The sequence below is a fragment of the Canis lupus genome, chromosome 1 (genome assembly GCF_048164855.1).
Source record: "Canis lupus baileyi chromosome 1, mCanLup2.hap1, whole genome shotgun sequence".
In the NCBI taxonomy this organism is placed as follows: Eukaryota; Metazoa; Chordata; class Mammalia; order Carnivora; family Canidae; genus Canis; species Canis lupus.
This window is the reverse complement of record NC_132838.1, coordinates 101,240,535-101,268,213: the sequence shown is the minus strand read 5'-3', so window position 1 is coordinate 101,268,213 and position 27,679 is coordinate 101,240,535. Positions and strand designations below refer to the sequence as shown.

Sequence of the window (27,679 nt, the reverse complement as noted above, 5' to 3'; positions counted from 1 at the left end):
AGGCTCCCGGTGCGTGGAGCCTGCTTCTCCCTCTGCCTATGTCTCTGCCTCTCTCTCTCTCTCTCTCTCTCTATGTGACTATCATAAATAAATAAAATTAAAAAAAAAATTTTTGGATATACAGAGGAGATATGTGGGAACCACAGAAATATACCCATATTTATATTCCTGCTTCAGGGTGACCCAATATTTCACCTCATGCAGTGTTGACCACGAAGACAATGAGGCTGATAAACGCAAGAGCATTTATTTGGGGGCTTAGAGATTACAATCCAGAAGACACAGTCAACCAAAATCAAAAGCATGCTCCAAATTGCCAGGAGGGAGTGCAGGTTTATAAAAGCAAAAACCACAAAGTTACATGTCATTTTGAAAGAATTATGATTGGTGCTGGCAGAGTTTAATCTATCTAATAGATGGTTGGCGAGTTGGCAAACAGGCGTTGCATTATCTCTGTTTTAGTCCAGAATAGAAGGATGTATTCCAGGAGGTGGCTAAGTTTGCAACTGACAAAAGTCAAAAGTTCACAATGTTCCAAGAAACAGGAGACTTGCATAGGCCCTACTTCCTCAATGTCCTTCTGACTGTTTTGAGTGATTCCACTAGCAGTGCTTACTCCATTTTGATTCTCCTTTCACATTTTATCCTCTTGGTTGAGATCTTTCTGGCAGGAAAGCATGGATGACCAATTTTATGACTGTATAGTCCCATTTCATTGTGGGAGTGATTGGCAGCCTGCTTTGGGTCCATCATGCCGCTCAGAGGGGAATTTTATAGTTGGCTGATAACCTGTTATGTTCAACAAACATTCTGGTTGAGTCTCACTGCCACATTTGAGGAACAAGGAGGTTCGAAAAGTATGACCTAGATGTTATTTAGGTTCTCATTTCTTTTAGTCAGATCGAACAAGAAGTTAAAGAAAAAAAAAAAAAAGACTCTTCAGTGCAGGTGCTTGGTCATCTAGTTGTTGTAAAGTGGCAGTAACAAGGGAAAGTGGGGAGACTCCTCTCGGTTGGGCAGGCAGCTCACAAAGGTCACCAACTGACTTCTGGTCCCGCACAGACGCTGGAGACCTTCAAATAAAATCAACAAATAAGAGAAGCAGCTGACACTGAGGTACACTGCTTCCACCAAAGATGTCAGATCAAGACTCAAGAATGAAATCTTTTCTTTTTTCATTTTCTTTCCTTTACTGTGGCATTGAACTGGAAAGATAATGGCTTTAGTATTTCCCTGGCCATTGCTAAGGGGTACCTTTCAGACTTCTAGATCCATCAATGATCCCAATCTTCCCATGATGCTCAAGACTCCTTGGTCGTCCCTGCGACCAACTACTCTTCTATTTCCAATGTAAATGCAAACTACAATCAATCCTCCCACCTCCACTGCCCCTGCAGAAGTCTCTTACCAAGTTCCACTTTTATGGCCAGAACAACCTGTGCCTTGTTTTTACCTTTCTTCAATTATAACTATATGTACCAAATTAGACACAAATACTTAACATATATCTTAGTACATTTGCACCATCACCCTCCCATGATTATCTAGATCAGATCTATCCTTACTAAGAGATTTCAACCAGCAGTAAGCATCTTTGCAAGGTATTTAGAATGACTCAATCTTTAGGCTAGGAGAGTTTCTTCCCATATGTGCTAAAACTTTTTGCAAGCAAACTAAGACATCTTATCAATCAATTCCCCTGGATTTACATTGTTGAGACATACCTACCAGGAGGCATTCATGGCTCAGGTTTTGCTTCCTTTGGCAAGGCCATAGTTGTTAGGAGTAAATGTAAAGGGGAATTATGATCAGAAACCCCTCCTTAACTCTGAAAGATATTATAGAATTTGTTCCTAATAGCTTTAAAAAAAGATCTTTAGACTCTGACCAAGGTTGTTTTCAAATATTTTATTTATTTAGACAGAGTGAGCATGTGGGGAGGGGAGCACAATCTCAGGACCCTGAGATCATTACCTGAGTCAGAATCAAGAGTCAGATGCTTAATTGACTGAGCCACCCAGGTGTCCCCCCAAAGTGGTTGTTAATAATAGAAGAGTTCTTAAATCTTTTAGCTGAGCAAGGAGGTATCTGTGCTGTTGTGACCAACACCACCTATTGTACCTGGATTAACATTTGCAGAAGTTGAAACTCAATTACAGATCATGGAACAATCCGCTTGGTAGCTTAAAAGGTGACTTCTTCTACAAGGTCTTTCTCAGACTTCTTGGTCTGGGTCTTAGCGACCATGGCTCCACAGTGCACTCCAAACATGAGGAATTATCCTGTTCATAATCATCTATCTCCCTGGCATGTATTCTCTCTAAATTATGCCTCCTCACTGCAGTTCACAAGAAGCAAATCCCCTCCCTCCCTTTAGGTTTCCAGCATCCTTTGAGAAAGCCCTGGCTGATGCACTAATTGGTCAGAATGGAGAAAACCCGTCCATTGGGCTCTATGGGGCCTCCAACACATTACCCACAAGATCAAGCGCGCAGTTGAGCCAAAGGAATCATTTCCGAGGTAATTTACCGCTGACGGTGGGGAATCCCGGTCTCCTCCTGGCGGCTTCCTTTTTGCTGCCCTCGGGCTGCCAGGGCCGGGCCGACGTGACGGAACTGTCAAGGTGCTGGAGTCGTCCCCACGGCAGAGAGGCGGGCCCCAGGTTGATGTCGCCGTCCAGGCTGCCCCTCACAGGGCCTGGGACTAGGGCCATCGGCCCGGGTGTCCGCCCCGCCTCCCGAGTCCGATGGCGAAGGCCGTGCCCAGGGTCCCGGTAGATGCTCGTCCCCTGGGCCCTCGCCGCCCTCCCACCACCCAGACCCTCAAGAAGACCCGAGCTCGCATCCCTGTGGCCCAGGGCTCGTTGTGAGTGCCCCTGCACAGGCGTGCGGGAGCGGGCTGGAGCAGAGGCTGCAGAAGGATCTGAGGCTGGAAGGATCTGTCATTCGGGAACAGGGAGCATGAGGCGGGGTCAGGGACTGGTGGCCCCAGGTGCCGGACCTCTGTTCCCAGGGCCTTGGGAGCCACGGGATCTTGAGTCGGAAGACACTAGTCCAGCCCTTCCCCAGCTTCTGAGAGAACTGGTCATTGGCCCTGCTGGAGTATTCTCAAGGTTGTGGTTTCCTAGTAGTCTAAATTCCATTTCCCTAGGCTTTTTTTTTTTTTTTAAGATGGACATAAAGGCATTATGCTAAGTGAAATATGTCAGAGAAAGACAGATACCCTGTGACTTCACTTACATGTGGAATCTGAAACAACAAAGGAGAGAAACTGACTCAGAGAAAACCAGTGGATGCCAGGGAGGAAGGGGTAGGGGGATGGGCAAAATAGGTGATTAATTAGTACAAACTTCCCATCATAAAATATGGAAGTCACAGAGATAAAAAGTACAGCATAGGGAATATAGTCAATAATATTGTAATGATTCTGTATGACAGATGGTAACTACATGTATGGTAAGCATTTCACAATGTATGTGTCAAATCACTATGTTGTACATCTGAAACTAATATATTACACGTCAACTATATCTCAATTAAAATTTTTTAAAATGTATTTTATTATTTTTAAAAGATTTTATTTATTTATTCATGAGAGACATAGAGAGGCAGACACAGGCAGAGGGAGAAGCAGGCTCCATGCAGGGAGCCTGATGCAGAACTTGATCCTGGGACTCTGGGATCATGCCCTGGGCTGAAGACAGGTGCCCAATTGCTGAGCCACCCAGGTGACCCGAAGACAAAGATTTTAACAAACCTGCACTTGAAATGTGCAAGTCATTACAAAACAAGACCCCAATTTAAAACCACAAAATATGCTTTTCACTTTTTAAAAAATAGAAACATATGCAAAATACAAAGACAGCTAGAAAAATCACAAAAATAACTTATATAATGTAAAAAAGTAGTATAATATTTTCAACACTCATACAAGCCATAAAATATTAGGCAAAAATTTAAAACAGGCAATTATTGTGAAAACTATCCAGCATATGGAGATACACACTATACAATATATTAATTTGTGGAAATTTCATTTTTGATGTCAAAATTTACCTTTAGCCCATTCAGAACTAAGGTGGACTGAAATTTTTAAATGTTTCAAAAACATTCTAATTGTAGAAAACGTATATAGTTATATATTTATCATTTCTACTTTATATCAGCCACTTTCACTGAATTCTTTAAAAATATATTTGGAAACTTTCCAGTACACTCTAACAGAATTCATTAAAATAGTAAGTAGTCCTCTGTTACATACATATTAAGCTATTTAAGTTTAAAACTCATGTTGAATTTTTAGTAAAGACTCTTAATGAACCAAAATATAACTATGTAGGTGAAAAAGAATCTATGGTGTGTGGAATAACATACCTTAATAGTATTGAATGTTTTGCATTAAGCATCATAAATCGAATTTGTTTAAAGAGGACCTGAAGAGGATTAATCTGGCAGTTAAGGCAAGTAGAGGTCCATAAGAAGAGCTCTCCCAGTACATAAGACAATGAATTGGAGCACCTGGGTGGCTCAGTCAGTTAACTATAGATTTGTCCTTCTCCCAATCCCCCCCGCCCCCTGCTGGGGTGTTCTCTCAGATAAATTTAAAAAAAGAAAATGATTCAAAATATTTGTGATAATCCACCAATTGATGAGCATGATCTTGGTCTCAGTTATAGAGTGATTCAGAAGAGAAAATAAGCTAGGTCATACACACATGGATTGGACAAAACTCCACTGTAAATATATTGATTTGAGTGGTACTCTATAGAATGGACAAAACTAGGATATTAGGGACACCTGGGTGGCTCAGCAGTTGGGTTGCTGCCTTTGGCTCAGGTCGTGATCCTGGGATCCAGGATCGAGTTCCACATTGGGCTCCTGTGAAGAGCCCGCTTCTCTCTCTGCCTATGTCTCTGCCTGTCTTTCATGAATAAATCTTAAAAAACAAACACTAGGATATTATTGTGATACAAACACCAGTAAGAGTGAAGCAGAGTAAGAGAAATGTGAAAAGGAAAGTTATGGAAATATTTATATTAAAAACTTGATATAAAAACAGTGAAGCAGAGTAAGAGAAATGTGAAAAGGAAAGTTATGGAAATATTTATATTAAAAACTTGATATAAAAACATCGTATACAAGCTCAAAATCCCATGGAATTCTTTAAGTGCTCAGTGTTTTATTTTTATTAATGGCCCCAGGGGCCAGGGTAAACACCATCACTTCTGTGTCATAGCAGACTGAGGCTCAAGGGGCTCTAGAGAGTTGTCCAGATATTCCCAGTAAACCACACTGAGACCTACTGTGCAGACCCTCCTCCCCCTAGGGACTGACCTGGATCAGGGGCTCTTGAGCAGCTCTATTTCTTTCTGACACACCTGGTGGCATAGCAGTCTGGTGGTAACAGGGAGAGCTACAGGTGCCTGGCTCTAGGATGTTCCCCACAGGTACAGCTATATAGGAATGAATACCTCAGCTCTTCACAATTCCCAATGGATCAGGGATAGGGCCACTCCTAATCCCACTGTACATTGGGTTTTTGAAACAGGCCCTGGATAGGGGCTTTTGCCTGCGGGTCCTTACAGTGGCCCGAAATCCAGGAATTAAACCTAGGGACCCTGGACAAAGACTTGGGAAATCTGATTAGTGACCTCTACATCACCCCCTAGGCAGGCTTTGGGACTCAAAGGAAAACCCAGCCCATACTGATCCAATCTTGTCCCCCATCTGCTCCAACCCACCAACCCCAATGGTGATAAAAAAGGAAAATAGGTAGCCACTAAAAAGCAAGGCTTTAATGCATTCCCCAATGACTGGACTTAATGTGATGGAGAGGGGAGCCTGGGTAGCTCAGTCAGTTGAGCGTCTGCCGTCGGCTTAGGTCATGATCCTAGGGTCCTGGGATTGAGCTCTGGGCTGGGGTCCCTGTTCATCAAGGAAGCTGCTTCTCCCTCTCCCTCTCCCTCTGCCCTTTCCCCCACCGCTCGCTCACTCTCTCCCCAAATAAAATCTTTTTTAAAAGAATGTGACAAAGAATATGTTAACAATGCAGAAAAAATTTGAAAGCGTACAGCTGTCCATTCCATTGTGAGTAGCGCATGCACGCAGAAACACACTTGTTTCATTGTTGTATCTGTTAAAGGAAAATAGCTAAAGCTCAAAGAATAGGAAAAAGGTACATGCATTTTACCAAAGGTGTAGACAGTAAATAAGCATTGGAAAAAATGATTGTGAATCCTTACAGAAATGTAATTAAAACAAAATAACATAACACTAAAAACTTATTAAAAGGCCTAAAATTAAATAATTAGCCAAACCAAATGTTCAGAATGTGGATGAACTGGAACTCCTACACTGCTGGGAAAAGGCAAACGATACAATCAAAAAGTAAAACATTTACCTACTCTATGACCCAGACATTATACACTAAGTTACTGACAAAACATCAAAGAAACATACATTCACATAAAGAACACAGATGTTTACACTAGCTTTACCTTCAATAGTCAGAATCTAGAAATAAACCAAATCCTCAAACACAGATAAATGGATAAACTGGTATATCCAAAAATATTACTCAGCAAAAAAACAAAAAACAAAAAACCCACTACTCATATATCACTGATGAATCTCAAAGTAATTTTCAATAAAAACAAAAAATCAAAACAGTATCAATACCAAACATAAATTTAAAAAATTCAAAACTATCCATCTATTGTAAAAGCAAGTAAATCAGTAGTTACCTGGAGAAGTAGGAGGGGCAGGGGAGATTATAAAAGAACAGGAGGTAAACATGTGACAGATAAAGTTATTAACAGGACTATGATGATGGTTTCAGAAGTTCATAACTATGTCAAAATTTACCAAATCACACGGTAAATACATGCAGGCTAGAAAATATAAACTATGCCTTACTTAACAAAGCTTTAAAAATGGCTCAAAATGTCTATGTCCCACTCTTTTTGGGAAATTGGTTTGGCCACCCCACACCGATTCCATCCCTCTTTCTCATGCCTATGGGGTATTACCTTAGTGGCAGCAAATGTGGAGAACAACAGAGTATTTCCATACAAGTCAACAGGAATGCTTCCTGGGTCACAAGTGTCATATTCCAGGAATATAGATTACCCTTTATCTTTTTTTCCCCTGACTCAGTGGTAGTGGCTTTGAAGCAGACATCACAGAGAGGAAACCACAGAACCTTTGGATTATTTTAGTTTTTTTTTTTTTCTCTAACAATAACTATACCTAACACAAGATAATCATACCTGGAGGTCCTGAGATTTGTGTACACACTAACCTTGCAAAATCACTGTTACAGAAACGTGTCCGGATCCATTTTTAGAAGAGGCATATTCCATCTAGTTGGCTGCGGTCTCCTCCACTTCCTATTAAGCAGTGTTTCTGTAGCAATTATGGTTTCCCCTGCCCCCTGTGATCTTACAACCAGTGACCCTAGCCCAATTAGGCTGTGGACATCAGGGCACATGGCTGTTTGTAAAGCTAGGGAAGATAACTCAACAGTGCTGACATCCCCTGTGATGTCTCCTTTGAGTAAGGAGAAAAAATTTATGCTGCTTTCAGAAGCACCTGAGGGTCTCACACTTGCCTCCTCCTTGAGTCATCTTTTTTTTTTTTTTTAAGATTTTATTTTTTCATGAGACAGAGAGACAGAGACATAGGCAGAGGGAGAAGCAGGCTCCAAGCAGGGAGCCCCATGTGGGACTCGATCTCAGGACTCCAGGACCACACTGTAAGCCAAAGGCAAACACTCAACTGCTGAGCCACCCAGGCGTCCCAATCACTGAGACTCCTAAAACACGAAGCATCTAGGATTTCAAATGAAAACCAGAAAGCCCTGCAGTTTTTCAGAGGCTGTGGGGCAGCAATGCAGATTTGATCAACACTGGCAAGCTATTTTCTGCCATCCTCCTCTCCCTCCTCAAGCACAATTTGAGACTCCTAAAAAGCTCACCCAGTACTGCTTGTTGAGCCCAGATCCATTTATAAACTACCCCAAACAGTAAGCAGAACATCCAAAATTAAGACTTAAAAAGTAAGGCCTTGAACATCACATAAGCCAAAGCAATGTGCAGTAGTTACTGTTTCACTGGGAAGCTGGAAAAACATCGCGTCACAGGAGACCAACATGTCCCTGAAAAAAGGTAGTCATTCTCTGTAAGCTGCCAGCCAAACTCATTTTCTCTGGGTCATCACTGATTCAGGTCCATGCCTAAGGTAGTTAAGGAGACAGGAAAGCTGATCCCTCAGGGCTCAGGTTACTTCTAATTTGTTCTAAATCATGGGAGAACAAAGGTCAGCTTCCCTGAATACATTGTAGTGGTGACTGATGCACACTTTGTAGACCTCCGAAGTGGGAGAGGTGAAAAGGCTTTGGCTACAAAATCTAGCAGTGAGCTAAATCTGGAAAAGAGCCCTGGACGGTTTAGAAAGTGCAACATATTTACACAAGTTTATTACAGAACTAAAACTTACAAGGAATATACCACTGCATGTTTAGCTGAGTTTTAGTTCAGAGAGATGGCTCCTCAGAGTTCCCTCCAGTGTTGTTATAGTGAATAGGAAATTGCACATTCCCTGCACACCTAAGGCTTCTCTCTAGTGTGAACTCTCTGATGTTGAGAGAGTGTAGATTTTCTTGTAAAAAATTTCCCACATTCACCACACTCATAAGGCCTTTCTCCAGTGTGACCTCTCCGGTGCTGACTGAATTGTGAACTATCCCTGAAGGATTTTCCACATTCACTGCACTCATAAGGCCTTTCTCCAGTGTGAACTCTCTGATGATAACGTAGTTTGGAGCTAGAGATAAAAGATTTCCCACATTCACTACACCCATAAGGCCTATCTCCTGCATGAACTCTCTGATGATAACGGAGAGTGGAACTGGAGGTAAAAGACTTCCCACATTCACTGCATTCATAAGGCCTTTTACCTGCATGAACTCTCTGATGATAAGAAAGGGTAGCGCTACTGGTAAAAGATTTCCCACATTCACTGCACACATAAGGTCTTTCTCCTGTGTGAACTCTCTGGTGTCGAATCAGTATTGAGCTATTGGTAAAAGATTTCCCACATTCACTACACTGATAAGGCTTTTCTCCCTTATGAACTCTATGATGATAACCAAGGCCAGAGATAGATGTAAAAGATTTCCCACAAGCACTACACTCATAAGATCGTTCACTATTATGAATTCTCTGGTGTATTGACAGAGAAGATTTTTGGCTAAAAGTCTTCCCACATTCACTGCACTCGTAAGGTCTTTCACCCGTGTGAGTTCTCTGGTGTTTATTGAATTGTGATCTATCTTTAAAGGATTTCCCACATTCAGTGCACTCATAAGGCCTTTCTCCACTGTGAACTCTGTGATGATAACGAAGGCTGGCACTAAAGGTAAAAGATTTCCCACATTCACTGCATTTGTAAGGCCTTTCTCCTGTGTGAACTCTCTGATGATAACGGAGAGTAGAACTGGAGGTAAAGGATTTCCCACACTCACTGCATTCATAAGGCCTTTTACCTTCATGAACTCTCTGATGGTAACAAAGTGTGGAGCTGCAGGTAAAAGATTTCCCACATTCACTGCACACATATGGTTTTTCTCCTGTGTGAACTCTCTGGTGTTGAATAAGTGTCCACCTATTATTAAAAGATTTCCCACATTCACTACACTTGTAAGGCCTTTCTCCTGTGTGAACTCTCTGATGTAAAATGAGGTTATTTCTTCGGATAAAGGATTTCCCACATTCATTACACTCATAAGGCCTTTCTCCAGAATGAACTCTATGATGATAATGCAGGTCAGACCTAGAAATGAAAGATTTCCCACATTCACTGCACTCATAAGGCCTTTCTCCAGTATGAACTCTCTGGTGATAACGGAGGGCAGAACTAGTGGTAAAAGATCTCCCACATTCATTACACTCATAAGGTCTTTCTCCAAGATGACCTCGATGATGATACTGGAGAGTAGAGCTACAAGTAAAAGACTTCCCACATTTACTGCACACATAAGGCTTTTCTCCTGTGTGAATTCTTCGGTGTCGAATGAGTGTCCACCTATTGTTAAAAGATTTCCCACATTCACTACATTCATAAGGTCTTTCTCCAGTGTGAACTCTGTGGTGATAACGCAGGCTGGAGCTAAAGGTAAAAGATTTCCCACATTCACTACACTCATAAGGTCTTTCACCTGAGTGAACTCTTAGATGTATAATGAGGTTATTTCTTCGAGTAAAGGATTTGCCACATTCACTACACTCATAAGGCCTTTCTCCAGTGTGAACTCTGTGATGATAACGGAGAGCAGTACGAGTGATAAAAGATTTCCCACATTCACTGCACTCATAAGGCCTTTCTCCAGAATGAACTCTCTGATGATAACGGAGGTCAGACCTAGAGATAAAAGATTTCCCACATTCACTGCACTCATAAGGCCTTTCTCCTGTGTGAGATCTCTGATGATAACTGAGGGCAGAGACAGAGGTAAAAGATTTTGCACAGTCATTACACTTATAAGGCCTCTCTCCAGTTTGAACTCTACATGGAATCAACACTGAGCTATGGCTAAAAGACTCTGCACATTCACTGCACACATTTTCTCCATTATGCCATCTCTGGGGATGAATGAGGACAGATTTGTGGCAAAAGGACTTCCCACATTTGCTACACTTGTATTGCCTGGACCCAGTGTGAGTCTTTCCATGTTGACTGAGGGTTGAGCTTTGCCGAAGGGATTTTTCACATTCACCAAACTCATGATGTCTTTTTCCAGTATGGAATCTCTGGTGTATAGCAAATGAAGACTTGTACCTGAATGTTTTCCCACATTCACTGCATACAAAACAGTGGTCCTGAACAAGTGTGTGTTTTGGACCAAAGTCCTTCTTGTATTCTCCCCAGGTGTAATGACTTTTTCTGCTTTGTAAAGTTCCCCTGCACTGTGTGATTGTGTTTGGCTTCTCCCCAGCATGAGTGGCCTCTTGCTGCAGATGCCCTGAGCCAGGCAAGAAGTCCTTCTCAACCTCTCCACAGGTAAAGGGCTTTCCTGAATCAAAGATTCCGCAACTCTTCACAAAAGAGGCCCTGTCCACACTGTTTCTCAACAGTTTCTCTCCCACATGCTCCTCCTGCTGCTGTTGAAACTTTATGCTGAAATAAAATCTTTTTGTACATGCCCCGCACCTCAACAGTTTCTGGCTGTTTTCTTTTCCTTGGTGCTCAGCCAAGTGGAAAATGTCTCTCAAGACTGGACCACACATCTCACAGGGGTGGGTCTTCCGGAAAGTCAGAGCTGCCCTGGGCGTTCTGTCCTGTGACACACCTACAGAAATGCTCTGTTCACAAGGTGCCTCCACATCCTCTGCTCCACAGCAGCAACCTGAACGCAAAGATACACTGGTGAGATACGTGATCATAGCGAGGGGATGAGCACATGACATATATACATCCATCTCATTTAGGCATGAGTCTATGGCATACTTTTCCAGACACCGTAGTTGGAATTCAGTTGTAGGGGCAGCCACTGTGCATTACTTGACCCCAAAGGTCACAGAATGGTGACCTCACCAGGGGAAGGATACAAAGACAGGGTATGAGACAAGAAAAAGAGGCAAGGATTACAACTGATTTCCCTGTCAACAGTCTTTGGCAGGACCTTTGCTACTGCTGATGTGAGGCTGGGTAAAAGCATGCATCCAAGCCCATTAAAATCTAACTGCCAACAGATTAGCTACTGTTCAGTGTCAATTTAGGGATACATGAACATCTCATGGCCAATGCTGGAGTACACAGAAAGAACAGTGGGAGAAATGGGTACAATGTGGGGTCCAGAGAAGTGGAGATTATCCCTGTGCTGGAAGTCAGGGGATTGGCAAAATGTCAAAATGGAGAAGAAAAGGTAGCAATGAAGTGTGGCCACTTGAAATGGCATGAAAGTGTGGGTGAATAAAGACAGGTTCACCATGGGGGATCTGGTATGACCTGAACACTCTTTCCAGTCATTGACCAGGACCACATTGCTCTGAGTCTACTTTGCCATGTCTGGAGTCCTGTCCATCCTGTGATACATAAAAGATTCTTCCCTGGGCAGCCCTGGTGGCTCAGAGGTTTAGTGCCACCTTCAGCCCTGGAGACCCAGGATCAAGTCCCACGTCAGGCTCCCTGCATGGAGCCTGCTTCTCCCCCTGCCTGTGTGTCTGTTTCTCTGTGTGTGTGTGTCTCATGAATAAATAAATAAAATCTTAAAAAAAAAAAAGACAATAAGTGGGGTAATGGTAGGAATAACCCCCACAATTTGTTTGTAAAAAAAAAAAAGATTCTTCCCTATAAGCCTTGGACAACTACATGGGACATGGACAATACAAGTCCTAAGGGAAAAACAGGACAAATGAATAGCTAGCCCCGCCCCAGGGCTATTCAGCACAAAAGAGCAAGGTAAGTAATGTCAGCATAACAGCCTTTGCCCTTGGAAGGTTTAAGTGGCCAATTAAGGGCAGCCCGGGTGGCTCAGTGACTTAGCGCCACCTTCAGTCCTAGGTGTGGTCCTGGAGACCTGGGATTGAGTCCCATGTTGGGCTCCCTGCATGGAATGGGGCCTGCTTCTCCCTGTGCCTGTGTCTGTGACTCTCTCTCTCTCTCTGTCTCTCTCATGAATAAATAAATAATAAAAAAAAAATTTTTAAAAAGGGCACCTGGGTGGTGGCTCAGTTAATACCTGCCTTCAGCTCAGGTCATGATCTTGGGGTCCTGGGATTGAGCCCCACATCCAGCTCCCTCCTCAGCAGAGAGCCTGCTTATCCCTCTCCCTCTGTCATTCTCCCTGCTTATGCATGTGCTCTCTCTCTCTCAAATAAATAAATAAAATATTAAATACACAGTGACACAACAGAGCACACAATAATAATAACCACCACACAAAAAGGATCAATGGGGACACTGGCTTAGTGAAGACATATGGATATAGGCAGAAAATAAGAAGGATGGCGACTGTGTCAGCCAAAGAGCTGATGCCATTACAGTCCCCTACTATGCAGGGGACCTCAGCATCCTTTGCTGCAGAGAACCTCAATAAGTCCTGCTACAGTAGCAGAACATCACAGATTACACAGCAGAGGGGTCCAAGTGTTTATAGGCATGGACCCCATATGCCTGCTCTGCAGAAGACCCCAGCAGCTTTTGCACTAAGGTAATCAAAAGCTATCACCAGAAACCCGCCAGAGAATAATATGCTGACTTGCCCTCTCCCCCCGAAAAGGGAGCCATTTTCCATTCCAGGGGCAGAGCTGCCACTCACATCAACACTGCATATACCCTGGATGCCAGCATTCCAACTATTCCATGGATGCCTATATTTCATAACCTGACTGCATGGCTGTCACCTGAGTGCCCAGGTCGAGGCACCAGTTCCATGGCTGTTGTGGGCTAGTGAGCTCCTTAGGACCAGAGACAGAGTACCTATGCTCCAGTCACAGACTCCATCAATGCTTAGTGTACAACTGCATCTCACACAGCAAGTCATCACTGCTATAGGCTATTCAGAATCTGGGATCCTAGAACTGCTATTGCTCTAACTATTCACATTCTAGAACCCAGACCCTTACCTGATCCACTGGTGCCTGCACATCACACTCCAATGTTAAAACCACCACAAAGGGCAGCCCCGGTGGCTCAGTGGTTTAGCACTGCCTTCAGCCCAGGGCATGATCCTGGAGACCCGGGATTGAGTCCCACGTCAGGCTCCCTGCATGGAGCTTGCTTCTCCCTCTGCCTGTGTTTCTGCCTTTCTTTCTCCTCTCTGTGTATTCTAATGAATAAATAAATAAAATCTTTTAAAAATAAAAAAATAAAAAATAAATAAAACCACCACAAAGACACCCAAGAGCTGGACTTGGCATCAAAGGAACACCACAGCCAAAACACTTCCAGTGAGAGAGAGAGATCAGGAGGTTCCCAGTAACATTCTCTACTACTATGGACACACACAGCCTTGGATTCCTACAATCTTTGCTGACACTGATCTCAGGTAACAGCTGCACAGACACTAAGCCTCTTGACCATCTTATACTCAGACTTGCCACACTCCACCAAGCTGGTGCATTCACATCAACAGACAGACAAAGATTTTCCTGTTCAAAACCTTTCTGTAAAGTCTGGAAAAAGTGACTACTCCATGAAATGTACAGACATCAACGCAAGGCTACAAGAAACACAAGAATATCAAGGAAACAGGACACCTCCAAAGGAACACAGTAATTGATCAGTCACCCCAAAGAAATGCAAATCTAGGAATTGTTAAAGAATTCAAAATAACTTTTTTTAAAGATTTTATTTTATTTATTCATGACAGACACAGAAAAGAGGCAGACATAGGAAGAGGGAGAAGCAGGCTCCATGTAGGGAGCCCGATGTGGGACTTGATCCCAGGACTTCGAGATCAGGCCTTGGGCCAAAGGCAGGCACTAAACTGCTGAGCCACCCAGACGTCCCATCAAAATAATTTTTCAAGGGGGCTCAGTGAGCTATAAGAAAACACAGACAATTCAATGAAATAAGGAAAACAATTATAAACAATGCAAGATTTTCGATAGATAACTGTACTGTATACCTGCAACAAATAGAACATAGTATGTTAATTATACTGGAATTACAACTTAATAGAAAAAGTTATGGTGAAGAATACAATGAATGAAATGAAAAATGCAGGGGTGCCTGGGTGGCTCAGTCAGTTACATGTCTCTTGATTTCAGCTCAAGTCATGATCTCAGAGTTGTGAGATGGGAGCCCTATATCACCAAGCCTGCTTGATATCCTCTTTCTTAAAAAAAAAAAAAGAAAGAAAGAAAGAAAAGAAAAATGCAATAGAGAGGATCAATAGCCAGCCTGATCAATCAAAAAAAATGAATCTGAAATTAAAGATATGCCTTTTGAAATCATCCAGTCAAATTATAAAAAAGACAACTTAAAAAGGGTAAATAAAGAAAGTCTGTGTGGACTATAGGACATCAAGAAACAGAGCAATACTTGCATTATGGGGGCCTGAAGAAGGCAGATGGGCAGGGACAAAAATCTTATTTTCTCTAGCTTACTTACTTGTCCATTTCAAAGATTTTATTTATTTATTTATTTATTTATTCATTCATTCATTCATTCATTCATTCATTCATGAGAGACAGACAGAGATGCGGGGAGGGGGGCAGAGACACAGGCAGAGAGAGAAGCAGGTCCTACGCAGGAAGCCCGATGCAGGACTCGATTCTGGGACTCCGGGATCAGGCCCTGAGCCAAAGGCAAATGCTCAACCACTGAGCCACCCAGGCGTCCCTCTCTAGCTTACTTTAATGTAAGAATACAGTACACATATAACATACAAAACATGGGCTAATTGACTCTAATTAGGAAGGCTTTGGTGAAGAAGAGGCTATTTGTAGCTAAGTTCTGGGGACTGTCAAAAGTTATACACAGATTTCTGGCTACACAGAGATTAGCACCCCTAACCCCACGTTGCTCAAAGGTCAACTATATGATAAAAGTCTAAATGTAATGACAAAGAGAATTTGACAGCCTTGAGAAAAGAAACTCATATGGGGGGGGGGGGAACTCCCCTCCCCTTCATAAGGATATGAGCCGTTTTCTTCGCTGTAACACTGAATACAAGGAATAAATGGGATGATATGTTCTAAATGCTGCAACAAAGAAACCGCAAACCAAAAATCTTTACCAGTAAAGTTGTCCTTCAGAAATGAAGGAGAAAGACTTTCCCAAACAGAAGCTGAGGGAGTTCAACACCACTTGACCTACCCTACAAAAGATACTAAACACAGTTCTTCAAACTGAAATGAAAGTATGCTAATTAGTAACATGAAAATATAGAATACTCTAATAAATGCAATTGTATAATCATATTCAAAATATAGGAGTCCTTCCTTATCTAACTTTCCACGGTCTCAGTTACCATAGTCAACCATGGTCCAAAAACAAATGATCCTTCTTCATTGTAACGTATTGTCAGGAGGAAGAGTAGCCTAATGCTATGTCACAAAGCCTATGTCATTCACCTCACTTCATTTCATCGTGTAGGCATTCTATCACTTCACACCGTCACAAGAAGGGTGAGTATGCTATAAAAAGATATTCTGGGGATGCCAGGGTGGCTCCGCAGCTCTGCCTTCAGCTCAGGGTGTGATCCTGGAATCCCGGGATGGGAGTCCATATCCGATTCTCTGCAGGGAGCCTGCTTCTTCCTCTGCCTGTGTCTCTGCCTCTGTGTCTCTCATGAATAAATACATAAAATCTTCAATAAATAAATATACTCTTAAAAAAAAAGCATCAGGAAGCTTAACCATTCAAATATGTGGGCATTAAACAACAAATGCCTATCCAATCAATTGGCCAAAGGAAAAATAAAAAATTAGATGTGCCTATTACTAACAATGAAATCCCTTTTTTAAAAGATTTTATTTATTTATTCATGAGAGACACAGAGAGAGACAGAGAGAAGCAGAGGCACAGGCAAAAGCTGAAGCAAGCTCCATGCAGGGAGCCCTACGTGGGACTCGATCCCGGGTCTCCAGGGTGACACCCTGGGCTGAAGACGGTGCTGAGCCGCTCACCCCTGAGCCACCCAGGCTGCCCCACAATGAGGTATCTCAATAAGAAATTAAGAAATCAATTCCATTTGCAATAGCATTAAAAAATAAAACGCTTGCAAATAAATGTAGCTAAGGAGATGCAAGATGTGTACAATGAAAACTGTAACACACCAATGAAAGAAACTGAAGACACAGATAAATGGAAAGATAGCCCATATTTCTAGACTGAAAGAATTATTATTAAAATACTTCTACTATATAAAGCAATCTAATATTCAATGCAATCTTTACCAAAATTCCAATGGTATTTTTACCAGAAACAGAGAAAGAATCCTAAAATTTGAACCACAAATGACTTCAAATAGCCAAAGAAACCTTGATTATGAAGATCAAAGTTAGAGGAATCACATTTAGAGATTTCAAACTATACTACAAAACAATAGTAATCGGGATGCCTGGGTGGCTCAGTGGCTGAGCACCTCCCTTAGGCCCAGGGCATGATCCTGGAGTCCTGGGATCAAGTCCCACAACAGGCTCCCTGCACGGAGCCTGCTTCTCCCTTTGCCTGTATCTCTGCATCTCTCTGTGTCTCTCATGAATAAATAAATTAAATCTTTAAAAAAACACAAGGGCAGCCCTGGTGGCTCAGTGGTTTAGTGCCGCGTTCAGCCCAGGGTATGATCCTGGAGACCCGGGATTGAGTCCCACGTTGGGCTCCCTGCATGGAGCCTGCTTCTCCCTCTGCCTGTGTCTCTGCCTCTCTCTCTGTGTGTCTCTCATGAATAAATAAAATCTTAAACAAAACAAAAAAAACAAAACAGTAATCAAAACTCTATGGTACTAGAATAAAAACAGACATACAGAAACATGATAAAAAGCCCAGAAATAAACCAACACATATATAATCAACTACTGACAAGGGTGCCAAAAACACACATAGGAAAAGGACAATCTCTTTAATAAATGGTGCTGAGAAAACTGGATATGCATATGCCAAAAAGAGAAAAAAAAAAAGAAAATGGGACCCTACCTTACACCACTCACAAAAATTACCTCAAAATGGGTTAAAGGCTTCAATGTAGACATGAAAATGAAAATGTAAAACTTCTTGGGGGGAAAAAAGGTCCCTTGAAACTGGTCTTAACAATGAGTCTTCTGACAGGAAACAAAACACACAGGCAACAAAGGCAAAAATAAACAAGTCAAGCTACATCAAACTAAAAATCTTCTGCACAGCAAAGGAAATAATCAACAAAATATAATGGGAGAAAATATTTGCAAATGCTTTACCTTATAATGGTTAATATCCAAAATATATAGGTGCTCATACAAATCAGTAACAATGAAACAATCAGATTAAAATATTGGCAAAGAGGGATGCCTGGGTGGCTCAGTGGTTGAGCGTCTGCCTTTCGCCCAGGGTGTGATCCTGGAGTCCAGGGATCGAGTCCCACATCGGGCTCCCTGGATGGAGCCTGCTTCTCCCTCTGCCTGTGTCTCTCTGCCTCTCTCTGTATGTCTCTCATGAATAAATAATTAAAATCTTAAAAAATATATATTGGCAAAGATCATAAATAGACATTTTATCAAAAAAAATCTACAAATGGCCAACAGGTATGTGAAAAAATGTTCTTCCCCACTAATCAACAGGAAAATGCAAACCAAAACCACAATGTATCACTCGACACTTGGTAAGATGGCTACCTTCAAAAAGAGCAGAGATAGGTGTTAGTGAGGGTGAAGGTTGAAGGAACCCTTGTATACTGAGGTTGGCATGTTTAAAAAAAATAAAAAATAAAAAAGCCAAAATCACAGAAACAGAGAGTACAGGCATTTTTATTTATATTTTAGTTTTATGGTATTTTGGTTTATGATGCTTCACAGATACTGTGTTTCTAACATAGTGAAGGTCTATGGCAATGCTGCAAGGAGCAAGTCTATTGGTGCCATTTTTCCAATGGCACTTGCTCACTTCATGTCTGTATCACATTTTGATAATTTTTGTAATATTTCAAATGTTTCCGTTAGAACTGTATTTGTTATGATGATTTGTGATCAGAGACCTTTGTTACCATTTAATTGTTCTGGAGCGCCACAAACTGTGCCCATATGACATTTAACATAATCAATAAATGATAAAAGTTGTGTCTCTTCTCATTGTTCCATGACCAGTCATTCCTCTATCTCTTTCTCTTGGGCCACTCTATTCCCTGAGTCACAACAGTATTAAAATTATGGCAATTAATAACCCTACAATAGTTTCCAGGTGTTCAAGTTAGAGTCACATCTTTCAGTTTAAATCAAAAGACAGAAATGATTAAGCTTGGTGAGGAAGGGATGTTGAAAGCCAAGATAGGCCAAAAGCTAGCTAGGCCTCTTGAGCCCAACAGCTAGCCAAGTAGCCAAGCTGTGAACACACACACACAAAAACCCTCAAAAAGTCTTTGAAGAGAATTAAAAGTGCTACTTCAGTGAACACACAAATGTTAAGAAAGCAAACAGCCTTACTACTGATATAAAGTTTTAGTAGTCTGGATAGAAGATCAAAGTGGCCACAACATTCCCTTAGGCCAAAACCTAATCCAGAGCAAGGCCCTAACTCTCTTCAATTCTAGGAATGCTGAGAGGGGTGAGTTGGCAGAAGACAAGTTGAAAGCAGAGGGTGCTTCATGAGGTTGAAGGAAAGAAACCATCTCCCTATCATCAAAGTACAAGGTGAAGCAGCTAGTGCTGATGCAGAAGCTGCAGCAAGTGATCCAGAAGATCTAGCTAAGATCATTCATGAAGGTGGCTATGCTAAACAATACAGTTTCAATGCAGACAAAACAGCCTTCTATTGGAAGATGTCATCTAGCACTTTCATAGCTAGAGATGTCAATCAAGCCTGGCTTCAAAGGACAGGTGGACTCTCATTAGGGACCAGTGCTCATTTATTACTCTGAAAATCCTAGGATCCTTAAGAATTATGCTAAATCTATCCTGCCTGAGCTATCAATGGAAAAACGAAGCCTGGATGACAGCACCCTGTTTATTGGTGCTGGTTTATTGAATATTTTAAGCATATTGTTGAGACGTACTGCTCAGAAAAAAATGTTTCAAAAATTACTGGTCATTGACAAAGCACCTGGTCACCCAAGAGCTCTGATGGAGATGTACAATGACATTAACGTTGTTTTTGCTAAGATTTTTATTTATTTACTTGAGAGAGCAAGAGCGAGAGAGAGTGTGCATGCGTGCACGTGAAGGATAGGGAGAAGCAGACTCCTGTTGAGCAGGGAGCCCAATGCAGGGCCCAATCCTATGGTCCTGGGATCATGACCTGAGTCAAAGGCAGATGCTTAAGTGACTGAGCCACCCAGGCACGCTGACATTAATGTTTTCATGCCTGCTAACATAACATCTATTCTGTAGCCCAAGTAATTTCGACATTCTTTCTTTTCTTTTTCAAAGATTTGTTTGGGAGAGAGAGAAAAAGAGAGAGTGAGTGTGTTCCTGTGTGCAAGGGGTAGAGGACAGACCCTGAACTGAGCACAGAGCCTGACATGGGACTTGATCTCATGACCCTGAGATCATGACCTGAGCTGAAATTAAGAGTCAGACACTGAAAAAACTGCACCACTCAGGCACCCCAACACTCCAAAGTGTTATTATTTAAGAAATACAATTTGTTGGGGTGCCTAGGTGTCTCAATTAGTTAAGTATCTGCTTTTAGCTCAGGTCATGATCTCAGGGTCCTGGGATGGAGCCCCATACCGGACTCCCTGCTCAGCATGGAGTCTGCTTAAGACTACCTCATTCTCCCTCTACTCCCCTACCCCTCGCATGCAACTGTGCATGCACTCTCTTTCTCTCTCTCTCTCAAATAGGAAGGGAGGAAGACAATTTGTAAGGCCAGGGCTGCCAGAGTGAGTTTTCTGATGGATCTGGGCAAAGTAAGTAGGAACCTTCTGGAAAGGATTCAACATTCTAGCTGCATTCATGGGTGCCAGAAGTCAAAGTATCAACAGGAGTCTGGAAGAAGTTCATGTCAAACCTCATGGATGATTTTGAAGGGTTCATGACTTCCATGGAGAAAGTAACTGCAGATGTGGTAGAAATGGCAAGAGAACTAGAACTAGAAGTGGAACCTGGGGGCACCTGGGTGGTTCAGTCAGTTAAGCATCCAACTCTTGATTTTGGCTCAGGTCACAATGTCAGGGTCCTGAGATTGAGCCCTGCATTCAGCATGGAGTCTACTTATCCCTCTCCTTCTCTTTCTTCTCCTGTTCTCTCATTCTCAAATAAGTAAAATCTAAAAAAAAAGTGGAGTCTGAAGATGATTGAATGCAAGCTCATGATAAAACCTGAATGGATGAGAAATTACTTCATATGGATGAGCAAAGAAAGTTGTTTATTCAGATGGAACCTAAAATTCAAACATGTTTTAAAAAATACTATATTTAACTATACTGGAGTTAATTTTTTTTTTTTTAATTCGAAAAAAAGGACAGCCTGGGTGGCTCAGTGGTTTAGCACTGCCTTTGGCCCAGGGCCTGATCCTGGAGACCCAGGATCGAGTCCCATGTAGGGCTCCCTGCACGGAGCCTGCTTCTCCCTCTGCTGTGTCTCTGCCCTTCTCTCTCTGTGTCTCAAATAGATATAGAGATAGATAGATAGGTAGATAGAATCTTAATAAAATAAAATTCGGAAAAAAAAAAAAAGAGATGGAATCTACTCCTGGTGAAAATGCTGCGAAGACTGTGGAAATGACAGTGATAATTTAGAATATTATATAAACTTAGTTGATAAAGCAGCAATAGGGTTTGAGAGGATTGACTGCAATTCTGAAAGGTCTACTATGGGTAAAATGCTATAAAACAGCATCACGTGCTAGAGAGAAATCATTTACAAAAGAAGAGTCAATGCACCAAGCGTCATTGTTGTCTTATTTTCTTAAAGAAAAAAAAAAAAAGATTTTATTTATTCATTCATGAGAAACACAGAGAGAGAGAGAGAGAGGCAGAGATAGGCAGAGAGAGAAGCAGGCTCCGTGCAGGGAGCCGGATGTAGGACTCGATCCTGGGTCTCTAGGATCATGCTCTGGGCCAAAGGCAGGCGCCAAACCACTGAGCCACCCAGGCGTCTCCACTGTCTTTTTTTTTTTTTTTTTTTTTTTTAAGATTTTATTTATTCATTCATGAGAGACACAGAAAAAGAGAGGCACAGACATAGGCAGAGGGAGAAGCAGGCTCCATGCAGGGAGCCTGACATGGGACTCGATCCCAGGACTCCAGGATCACACCCTGGGCTGAAAGCAGCACTAAACCGCTGAGCCACCTGGGCTGCCCTCCACTGTGTTATTTTAAGAAATTGCCACAGCCGCCCCAACCTTGCAAGCTACCACTCTGACCAGTCAGCAGCTATCAGTATCAAGGCAAGACCCTTCACCACCAAAAAGAAACCTGCTAGAATTTCAGATGGTAGCATTTTTTAGGACTAAAATATTTTTAAGTGTACTTTTTTTTTTTTTTTTTAGACATAATGCTAGGCTATAGTGTAGGCTATAGTGTAACAGGGCACCATGTGGCTCAGTCAGTTAGGAGTCCAACTCTTGATTTCAGCTCAGGTCATGATCTCAGGGTCCTGATATCAAGCCCTGTGTCAGGCTCTGTGCTGTGTGTGGAGCCTGCTTAAGATGCTCCCTCTGCCCCTCCCTGTCTGCTTGAGGTTTCTCTAAAATCAAACAAAAAAAAGACTATATGTAATAAACCTAACTTTTATATGTACTGGGATAACAAAAATCTCATTTGACTTGATTTATTGTGATGTTTGCTATATTGTGGTGGACTGGAACCAAACCTACAGTATCTCCAAGGTATGCCTATAAAATGCCAGGAGCTAAGGTGTGGGGGAAATGTACCATGTTAGTCAAAAGGTACAAATGTTCAGTTATAAAACGAAAAAGATACAAAGATAAAACATACAGCATAGTGACTACAGTTAATAATATGTTGTATATGTGAAATGAGAGTAGATCTTAAGTATTTCTACAAAAAAAAAAAATAATGATAATAATAATAATAACGTAGGGACACCTGGGTAGCTCAGTGGTTAAGCGTCTGCCTTCAGCCCAGGTCGTGATCCTGGAGTCCCGGGATCGAGTCTCACATCTGGCTCCCTGCATGGAGCCTGCTTCTCTCTGCCTGTGTCTCTGCCTCTCTCTGTGTGTGTGTCTCATGAATAAACAAATAAAATCTTTTTTTTTAAATAAAATCTTTAAAAAAAGTTAATAATGTAATTTTATGAGGTGGTAGATACTTAATGAACTTCCATTGTGAAAATTATATTACAAAGGATGCATATACCAAATCATCACACTGTATGTACATTTTTATTTTTTTAAATATAAAGGTTTTATATATTTACTTGAGACAGAACACAAGTGAGGGATGAAAGAGGGACAAGCAGACTCCGTGCTAAGCGTGGAGCCACACACAAGGGTCAATCCCACATCCCTGAGACCATGACCTGAGCAGAAACCAAGAGTCAGATGCTCAACTGACTGAGCTACCCAGGTGCACCTCGTACATTTTAATTATTTTATATTACTAGGCTGGAGGGAAAAAAATATGTTTAAACTATAAACCTTTAGGAGTATGTTGAAAAGTAGCCTATGGTTCAAGTTAAGTGGTGACTATGACAATGCATGCAAACCTGGCACAAGCAGACACAAGGAAATGCTGGCTAAAAGGAGAGATCAAAACCTGGGATACAGGGGAGCCTTGGCTGGCTCAGTCAGTAAAGCATCCAATTCTTTTTTTTAAGATTTTATTTATTTTTTTGAGGGAGAGCGAAGTCAAGAAAGATCAGAGTGAGAGTGAGAGGGAGCAGACTTGCCATTGAGCAGAGGAGCCAGATGTGGTACTCGACCCCAGAAACCTGAGATCATGACCTGAGCCGAAGGCAGATACTTAACTGACTGGGCCACCCAAGTGCCCCTGAGCATGCAATTCTTCATCTGATGGTTGTGAGTTTAAGCCCCAAGGGTGTAGAGCTTACTTTAAAAACAAACAAACCAACCAATCCTGGGATACAGAAGTGACATGGATCTGTACACAGTGACCCAAACAAAAAAGAGAATAAGCATGACAGAATCCATTAAGCTCACTAAAAATCTACTAACCCTGAATCCTTTCCTAAGAGGGCTCAGTATACCAGGTATTGAGGCTGCAGGGGAGAGAAGAGGGCAGTGCAAATAAACCAGCCCTATCAACACAGCAACTACCCAGAAAGCTGAGAAGCAGGCAGTGTTCATGGTCCACATATGAGAGACACTGAGAAAAGGTGAGTGGGGAGGGAAAAGAAACAGTTCAGGCCACTGGGGAGGGTGAGGGCCTTACCCAGTGAGGATATAAGTGCAAAGTTCTCCAGCATCACATCATGGTACAGGAATCTCTGAGCCTCATCAAGGAGCCTCCACTCCTCCCAGGAAAAGTACACAGCAATGTCCTCAAAGGTCACACTATCCTGTTATGATGGACAGATGAAACCATGAACATTCTCTGAGATCCCACAATCCATCTCACCACACATCTATCCCATGCTCATCCTCCTTCAAAGCTCCCCACTTCAGAAATGCCAGGAGTAGGTGCACCTGACGCCCACCCTATCTTCAGGTTCTCTTTATTCACTGTGTTCTGCCCTCAACATCAGGCAGGGGGAACAGAGATGTCATCCAAATTCGTCCTGGCCTGTAGGGTCTCCTCTACATCATCAATTCTCCCAGAGTCTCTACTTTGAGATTCCCAAGATACAATGAAATGTGGACTCCTGTTTTACCCTTCAGCCTCTAACACCCTGAGGCCTTTAGCTCCCACTTCCTCTTGTTGTGCACATTGTTCTGTAAACTGTACCTCTCTCACATCTTTAGTTCTCACAGCTGCACTCCCATAGCTCCACTCTGGGCAAAGCCCTGATTGCTGCTTAAGGGCTTCTCTGTACCGGATCCTTGCTTCAATACTAGACACCTAGAGGCACATACAGATTACAAATGCCCGTGACCCACTTCCACTTCTGTGGACTTGCTGTCCCCTCAGCAGTCACAACTCCCCCACCTTCCATTCAATTTTTCCTAAAACCCCAGTCCTTAGAGTTTCCCCTGGCATCATGACTCTCACAAATGACTACATTGACCCCAGATCTTATCTACCAGCAAGACTAAATACCCCAGACCCCATCAAAGCTCACCACAATATTCCAGTGAAACTATAGTAATGAATAAAAGGAGGAGCCTGGCCTCAGTGTCATCTTGTCTCAATTATTCCCATGCCTCCATAGCCATCTCATGCCCACTCATCCCATGGAAGCCTTGATCATTTGTCAAACCATTCTCTCTCCCACATGGTTACCATGATCACCTTTCTCCTTCACCTGCATTTGTGTGCTCAGCAAGACAATCACTCCTCATCATGCATCTTCCTCTGAAGCTAAGGCATTGTCATGATGACCTGCATTTCCAAATATAAATGTAATCCACAGCTCTGCCCTGGTCCACACAATAATCATCACTTTTGGATATCTTTATCCAAAACCACCTCCCCAGATCTCCAGACCTGTGAATCCAGCTACTTATTTGCTGTCTTCACTCACTGTTCTCTGAAACATCTCAGACTCTTACCAGAACCAAACAAAACTCTTCTTAGTCCCAAAGAAAATTAACCTACAATCAATCCATCGCAGTTGGATGGGTCAGCAGTTGAGCCTCTACCTTTGGCCCAGGGCATGATCCTGGAGTCCCAGGATCAAATCCCGCATCGGGCTCCCTGCATGGAGCCTGCTTCTCTCTCTGCCTCTCATGAATAAATAAATTAAATCTCAAAAAAAAAAAAAAAAAGTTTCCCAGTTGATGGAACTTCCATCCCTTTAGCTGCTAGAACCAAAACCCCTGCGGTATTCCTGGTCTCCTCCCTCCCTCTCAACTATAACATCAAAAAATCTACCACTCTTTAAAAAATGGACACAGAGTCCAACTTTTCACCCACCTCTACAGGGACCACTCTCGTCCATCAACACTCCTCTGGATTATAGCAGCTGCCTCCTCCCTTACCCTCAAGATCTGTTATCTCAAGCATTTGCATACTCTGGTGTTTATTTGTGGGATAATTTCTCATATCTGTTTATATTAGCTGACAGCAACAGGAACACCTGCCTGGAACCCTTGGCCTGCACTCAAGACCCTGGGCTTGGGGTATCCTCAGGGTCCCCAAACCCAGCAACTGGAAAACTACCAAGGGAAGAGCCTTAAGACACCACAATCCCAGACACCATACTGGCGATGTCCAGACCAGTAAGGGACAGAGGCAACCTCCCCATACTTTTGTAGGTTTTCTAAGTGCTTTCACAACCTTCAGAATTTGAGGTTTAGGTAAGGAAACCAGGGCTGGGTTCCACGAGATCAGGCTTCCTCCGCATCCCGCCCAGGCCTGGAACCCAGTGACCTCAGGCTAACTAACCCCTGTGCCTCAATCCTCAGTGCTCCTCATACAAGCTCTGCGACCTCCAACAACTCCACTCCCGCTGCTTCCTTGTTTCACCACCCCCATTCAACCTGTTTTCCCTCAAGCAGCTTTTGGAAAGTTGTTAAGACCCTCACCCAGACTGTCCCTCTTTTTTTCACGAGTTCCAGGGTCCTCGGAACAGAGATACCACACCTCCGCCCGCCAGGCCCCGCGTGACGCCGCCTCACGCTCTCTGTTCCGCAAACGCAGAGTCCTCCCGCCTCAGCCCCCCACCGCCACCCCGCAGCTTCTCTACCAACCGGCCCCTCCCCTGGAGCCCGCTCCCGCACGCCAGTGCACCGGCGCTCACATACGGGCCCCCCCGCCCACCACTGCCTCCCTGTCCGGGACACCGGGGCCTGGGCCGCAGGGACGCGAGCAGGCGCCCCGCGCTCGGGCCTTGAAGGTCTGGGGGAGAGGGGTGAGGGAGGGAAAGGGAGGGGCGAAGGGGGGAGAGAGAGGGGAGAAGGGAAGGAGGGGGAGGAGGAGGGAAGGCGAGGCAACGAGCGTTTACCTGCGCCGGGGCCCTGGGCACGGCCGCAGCCATCGGACTCGGGGTGCGGGGCGAACACCGGGGCCGACGGTCCCTGTCCTGGCCCACGTGCGGGGCAGCCCGGGCGGCGTAGCCAGCCGCGGACCCGCCTCTCTGCCGGGGGGGACAACTCCAGCGCCTTGACAGTTCCGTCACTTCGGTCCCGCCCTGGCACGCCCGAGAGCAGCAAAATGGCCGCCACAAGGAGGAGGCCGGAAGTCCCACCCCTAGGGGAGGTATTCCCGCGGAAATGATTCCATTGGCTCAATTCCGCGCACGATCTTCTGGGTAATGTAGTTGGCGGCTTTCTAGTGGCCCCTGCAAGAGCGTTTCTCTATTCTGACCAATCAGAGCATTGGCCATGCGACTCCTCAAGGGATGATGGAACCTAAAGGTTGGGCGGGATGCAGAGAAGAGGATTTGCTCCTTGTGAACTGCAGTGAAAAGGCGTTAATTTCATACTCTGTAAAGGTCAGCATGCTCCAGAGGGTAATATTGTTTTTGAGGTACTCCGAGATCCACTGATCTAAATGATCATATTCCGTAGAGTCACTCAGACAAAATAGTCCACGCATAGCTGAAGGCATTTTCTTAATCCTCTTGAAATGCATGTAGCCTGATGAGTTTGTCGGTTTTGTGAGTTCTAATATGATTGACTAAGGGCAAGGGAAAAAACTTTATGCAGGGCTATGACTCAGAATAAAGAAAGTTGTTAGGCCGCCCTCATACAGGTGAACAAGCAGGATCTCTGCCTCTGGTTCCCAAAGAAAATGTGTCACTTGATTGTGGGTCAGTGATTGTGTCTTGCCCATTTTTTTATATAATATGTCTTACTCAGTACTCCAAGATACACTCAATTCTATTGAGCACACTGACATCTATCTCAAATGGAGATCAGCCTTAATGCTATTTTAGTTTGGGTCAGTGGCTACAACTTTCACAGTTGCAGAATGTCTGAACCTCCAGACAAAGGGGCAACTGAACCCCATGTTCTCATGT

General features: G+C 43.2%; 1 protein-coding gene across 3 annotated transcripts; it reads right to left on the bottom strand.

Annotated features, from left to right (window-relative positions):
- Nucleotides 1–226: 226 nt before the first annotated feature.
- LOC140631198 (uncharacterized) lies at nt 227–26,893 on the bottom strand. Of its 3 annotated transcripts, none has more exons than XM_072822635.1 (4): nt 26,663–26,893; nt 23,992–24,118; nt 2,530–11,403; nt 227–1,073 (listed from the first exon to the last, which is right to left on the bottom strand). In XM_072822635.1, exons 1-3 carry the CDS (start codon nt 26,693–26,695, stop codon nt 8,606–8,608), a joined length of 2,958 nt encoding a protein of 985 aa, XP_072678736.1. In that variant the 5' UTR covers nt 26,696–26,893; the 3' UTR covers nt 227–1,073; nt 2,530–8,605. The 3 variants fall into 3 exon arrangements, with proteins under 3 accessions (XP_072678736.1, XP_072678817.1, XP_072678891.1); XM_072822716.1 differs by lacking the exon at nt 26,663–26,893 and adding an exon at nt 24,505–24,630; XM_072822790.1 differs by lacking the exon at nt 23,992–24,118.
- Between the last annotated feature and the right edge of the window lie 786 nt (nt 26,894–27,679).

Excerpts from the sequence above, each read along its gene's own strand:
- LOC140631198 (XM_072822635.1), bottom strand. The coding sequence starts at position 26,695 with ATGGCTGCGGCCGTGCCCAGGGCCCCGGCGCAG. Across the intron at positions 24,119-26,662 it reads TGCCCAGGGCCCCGGCGCAG|GATAGTGTGACCTTTGAGGA; the intron begins GTAAACGCTCGT and ends CCATCATAACAG. Across the intron at positions 11,404-23,991 it reads TGCACTTATATCCTCACTGG|GTTGCTGCTGTGGAGCAGAG; the intron begins GTAAGGCCCTCA and ends CTTTGCGTTCAG.